A 5,373-nucleotide genomic window follows, 5' to 3' on the forward strand; every position below is an offset into this window, starting at 1 on the left:
GCACAAGTCTTCAGATTGCCTGCGGATCTTTGAAGGTGAAGACACCGAGTGTTTCAATATAAATATAAGAAATCCACATTCTAGTTTCTAGTGTCATTCTTGTTTTTCACTTGTTTTTGTTCGATTGCTAATCCTTTCCCATGCCATTAGGAAGACGTTAAGAAACATCAGCACTCCAGCTGTTCACTTGGAGATGAGTTGCCGCACCAAGCTACCATTTCAATATTTGAAAGCCTGATGCATCTTTGGAGAAGAGATTGACCAGCAGGTAATGTAAACTTGAAACTATTCTACATAGTTATATGAAGAATCCATCCTTGTTCACTGCCTTGTGCCCTGCTATTTTTTTATTGGATCGTGTAGTGTCGTTGTAGTTCTTATTAGCCGGTTCGAGTTTTGTTGTGCCCTCCTCTTGTGGTTAGTTATTCTGGCTGTTGTAGTGACTTTACAAACTTATCTTAATAATGCACGTTCTCGGGGAAAAAAGGTAGTGTTCCTAAAAAAACCTGTAGTTTTTACAGTAATCCTGCCAGGTACAAGTGTACAACTTAAGCTTAAAACCACACTGCCGTGTTTTGCATCGATGATCGTTTTGGCATCCTGTTTAATGGGTGTGTTTTTTAAGGGCTTGTTCGTTTAATCCATCTCTAAAGGGATTGTAAGGCACTAGTATATTAACCCGTGCTATCGCACGGGCTAATATTTTAAAAAGTTATTGTGTTTGAAAATTATTTAGAAATTAAACTTCTAACTAATAATCAGAATTATTTACCTACTACTCTTTCATTTTTTAAATACTTCAACATACTACTCCTACAAATGTGAACTTATTTTTATCCAGTTATGATTGATTTTTAATTGGTAATTACTCTATACACTTTTTCATCCACATTCACGCTTTTTAAATTTTGTATTGTACCTCCGTACATTGTGTTTAGCATGTTGATTTTTCATCACATCCTCCCATACATGTAGAGATGGTCTACATGGTAACACTCATTATACGTATATACCTTAGCTTAGTATTTCTATATTAACAAACATATAAATAGGTAATTTAGAATCATATATTACTTTACTTTTGAACATGTCTATACGATGCGTATGAAGATAACTAGATTCAAATTCAGGTGTTTACTTTAGGTTATTTTTAATAACAACATATGTGGGTGACTTAGATACAAATTTAGAATGGCATTTTAAATTATGCTTTATAATTATATGTATGAGTAAATTGGATGAAGATTATGGGGTTACTTTAGATTATTTTTATAATGACAGAGCTCAATAATTTAGACATAGGTTTAGGATTTATTTTAGAATATTTTCATAATAACAATGGTGGGTAAATTTTGAGAAAATATAATAGACCAATGACTATGATTATTAGAGTTTACAGGATTGATTTTTGGTGTTTCTGATTTTCCTGAGAATTTTTAGGATTTGTATTTTTTTCTAGCGTATCTTATGAGAACTATTATGGAGTCTCCAATAAACACAATGAGGCCACATTGCTACACGACTATTACCTTGAGCTACCTCTGATTGGTTAAATATTCGAACACAATAGTTATATAGATATATATACTTATTATCTTCATTCGATTGTGATAGATTTTAGTTAGTTGGTAATTAGTCTATAATATTTCCATCTACATTTATAATCTTTAACTTTTCACATTGCATCGCAAGTATGCACTTGAATTTATTTAATGGGTACTAAGTTTGAGCTATAAATTTAACACATAAATCTACATTCTCATCACTTCCTCTGTATATTTATAAATCATGACGCATATCATGCGTATATACCTTAATTATTATACCATATACCAATAGTGTAAGAAATAAACGATTTAGAATCATATATTGGTGTATATTTTAATTAAGGTGATTTGGATTCAAATGCATGGTTACCTTATGTTATTTTTAATAATGGCATGTATATGTGATTAATATAGGTATAAATTTAAGGGGTTATTTTAAGTTATTTTTTAAGTATTAGTGGTGGGCAATTTAGTTGCAAATTTAGAGGGTGATTTTTAAATATTATTTATAATAGCATAAGTGGGTAATTTTGATGAAGATTAGGAGATTACTTTAGTTTATTTTATATAATGGCTATATGGAAGAGGTGGATAATTTAGATATAGATTTAAGGGTTACTTTAAACTATTTTCATAATGGGATAGGTGGGTAATTTTTTAGAAAATATAATAGATTGAATGGCTATGATGATTTGAGTCTACAGATTGATGGTCAGATGTTTTGCTTTTTTGTGAGAATTTCTAAGATTTCTCTCTTTTTCTAGAGTGTTCGCCTAGGATCCTAGGTAGCTTAAATTGGAAGCTTTAGTAATAATAAGATTGAGAGGAACTTTTAACTTGTGGGGAATTTAATCTCTCGTAATCCCCTCTAATTTTTTTCAATCCCTCCCAAACCGAACGAGTCCTAAAGATTCTATAAAAAAACAAACCCCGAATCTCGAAATTAACATGGGCCAAAACTAATACGAATGAACAAAACAAAATAACTTTTGGCCCAGTAACACGAAACGAAGAAGCAAAACAAAAAGGAACAGCACCATTAAACTGACTGAGGGTTGGAAATTCTTGTGGCAACATCCTGACAAACCGAAGCGGCCACCATTTTTAGCCGGGTGTGAAAAGTAGAAATACCTTTTTGGCAAAACAAATCGAAACGAGTTTTTCATGTTTTGTCCGACCTTGTTGCAATAATTCTCACAAATAATCAACGTTTTCTCTCTCGCAAAACCGATAATTGAAAATTCTGAACTTATCAGCTCTGTCCAATAATTAAATACTGCAGACCACCAATAGGTTAAACATGGGGCCTGCACAAACTGTACAACGATGCCTATGTGACGCTCATCTGAATTCTCATGCTACTGTGGATATAGGTGGCAATGTGGCATGGGCGTCTATCTTTCCTTCCACGTGAAATGCATTTCTTCCACGTTTTTGTTCCTTTGAGGGAAGGTACTTGTTTCCACGCGAAAATGACTTCACCGGCTTGGCTCGCATGGCCCACTAAGCTGGGCTCGTGACTTGAACGGGTTGAACACATGCTCTGACTATTATTTGGACTCGTTGTGCCGCTGTGTATGTGTATCCTATTATAAAAGGCCGGGGCACCTGCTGGCAGAGGGGCCTCATCGTCTTCAGTATTCCACAGCTAACACCCAGAGCACCATTTGCATCACATTCGTCGACCTCGAGCTCGAGGTAGGGAAGCAACCACCGACCCGAGCTATCAAGCCGTATGGCGCCTCGCAGCCGCCTCCTGGACCTGGAGAGGCACGACGTGCTCTTCTTCTACGGCGCCTACCACCACGGCGAGCAGCCAGCAAGCGTGGCCACCCACCACACGCTCGTCTTCTGGCCCGTCTTCCTCGTCGCCGCCCTGCACCTCCACCTCGTCGCCCCGTTCCCGCACGCCGCCGTCGACGCCGCCGCCTGCGCGGGGCTCTACGTCGCCTGCTGCTTCCTCCTCGACCGCGCGGCGCGGCGGCCTTCCTCTGCCGGGCCGACGGCGGTGGCCTCTCGCTCCACTGCTCAGTGCACGACGAAGGAAGGCTATACGATCGAGCAACATTCAGAAGTTCGTGGTGATCAGGATCAGTGATCAAGTTGATTAGTGCGGGAACAGGGTTGGGAACATCAGTCATCAGGTAGCTAGACTCTTGATGTGTGTGCAATATCTTGATCTGTAGTATATTCACTTGGATATTGGGTGACAATAATGTACAAATCAGACAAAATGTTCATACTCTAGCAACGTTGTATTGTACCTGGCCTGGAAGATGAATGGCTATCCTCTACTCTGCACAACTCGCTCCCCCGTTCTAGCTAAAACAGTATTCACTCTGGTCCTCACCTCCAATCCTTCCAACTGACAGGTGGTGTCCGTTCGCAACCGCCGGGCCGGGTTACTAACCTGGTCATCCCTTTAAGCCCGAGGAGCATAACAGAACTAAAAAGAAAAAAAAATCCCCCACTGGAACACAAACTGCATAATAGTTTCAAAAGCTCGCCGCTGGCTGTAAATTTAAGATATTTTCTTTTGACTGAAAAGTATGAAGAGCTACCCATAGTATCATATTTTTTATTACATTAAAGATTATATACAAAATAGTTACAAGGACCGAAAGGATGAAAAACAAGAAAGGGATTAAAATTTAATGAATAATAGTCAACCAATAAGATAAATCTGACTTTAGACAAGGTTTTGCTCTCAACAACACAAATTCTAGTTTGAAGGCTCTTTCCCGGCGACTGAGCGAAGGGACAGCATCATCAAAGATCATGCTATTAGCATGTTACAATGACACACCAAATGGTCCAGAGACTAATTATAACGATTTCCAGGAAAAGTTGGAGACCCAAATATTTGTCTTCCCCTTGAAGCATTTCAATAACCAAAAGAGACAGATTCCATTGAATGTGTAGCTGCCGACACCATTGGCTGAAAGGGCAGTCCAGGAACAATATTTTTAAGATATTTCAATCGACATCTGGAAATGTGAAAAAGATATTGCAATTTTGTTGTATCTAATTGATATTGTCATGGTGTGAACTGATGTACTTTCAAGTTTCAGTAAGCATCTTTTGGTTTCTTTATTTATGGTTCAAGTTCAATCATTAATAGAATTTTTTAAGATTAAAAGGTGGTATTGGTGACTCGTTGTTCTGCTGGACCATGTGTTGTGTGTGCTCTGTCATGTGTTTGTGTGAGACAGGTGATCGGCGTGGAGAATGCATGTTTTCTGTTCGTTGATGTGGTAATGCACGTATTTGCACCAAAACGCGTATATGACCACATAATACAAACCAACACCATCCATTTGTGCCAAAAGTGATGTGCCCTTCACCACCTAACATTTTCTCATAGTTTATTGGCGCCTCAAGAAAAAGAATATCCTCGATGGAGGGTTGGACCGAGGTGTGTTAGGATCATGACCCGTTACCACCCCTAGGCAGAGCGTGTTTTTGTGTTGATAACGGTGGGTGGTGGCGTGGTTGTCGTTACCATGGGGTCACAAGTCAGTGGGAGTGGGGGAAATGACGGAGACGCTGGGACGGGCATGACAGCCGAGAATAACCGTGTGATACTACGTGCACAATGCACTACAACGCGACGACTTGCATTGCAGCCAACCAGTCGTGATCTAACCGCAACGGGTTACGGTTCAAATAGGTTGGCTTGGCCGTGTGTTGACAATCGAAACTGGTGGGTTAGGCTGGTTAGACCAAATCCTGGCACCAAAGGATTAACCAAGGTTCAAGCCTTAACTCTAACTTAGCAATGTAATGATCATTAACTTAGAGAGCATGTGATTTGAGAAATGGGATG

At 39.1% G+C, this 5,373-nt stretch overlaps 1 protein-coding gene across 1 annotated transcript; it reads left to right on the top strand.

The window, feature by feature from the left end:
- The first annotated feature begins 3,161 nt into the window (after positions 1-3,161).
- On the top strand, positions 3,162-3,851 carry LOC101772060. The gene has a single exon (XM_004952829.3). The coding sequence runs from the start codon at positions 3,283-3,285 to the stop codon at positions 3,643-3,645; it is 363 nt and encodes a 120-aa protein (XP_004952886.1). The 5' UTR covers positions 3,162-3,282; the 3' UTR covers positions 3,646-3,851.
- Positions 3,852-5,373: the final 1,522 nt, after the last annotated feature.

Source organism: Setaria italica, chromosome I (assembly GCF_000263155.2).
Source record: "Setaria italica strain Yugu1 chromosome I, Setaria_italica_v2.0, whole genome shotgun sequence".
Lineage (NCBI taxonomy): Eukaryota > Viridiplantae > Streptophyta > Magnoliopsida > Poales > Poaceae > Setaria > Setaria italica.

What these genes read in the sequence shown, in the direction of transcription:
- LOC101772060 (XM_004952829.3), top strand. Translation starts at nt 3,283, where the DNA reads ATGGCGCCTCGCAGCCGCCTCCTGGACCTGGAGAGGCACGACGTGCTC.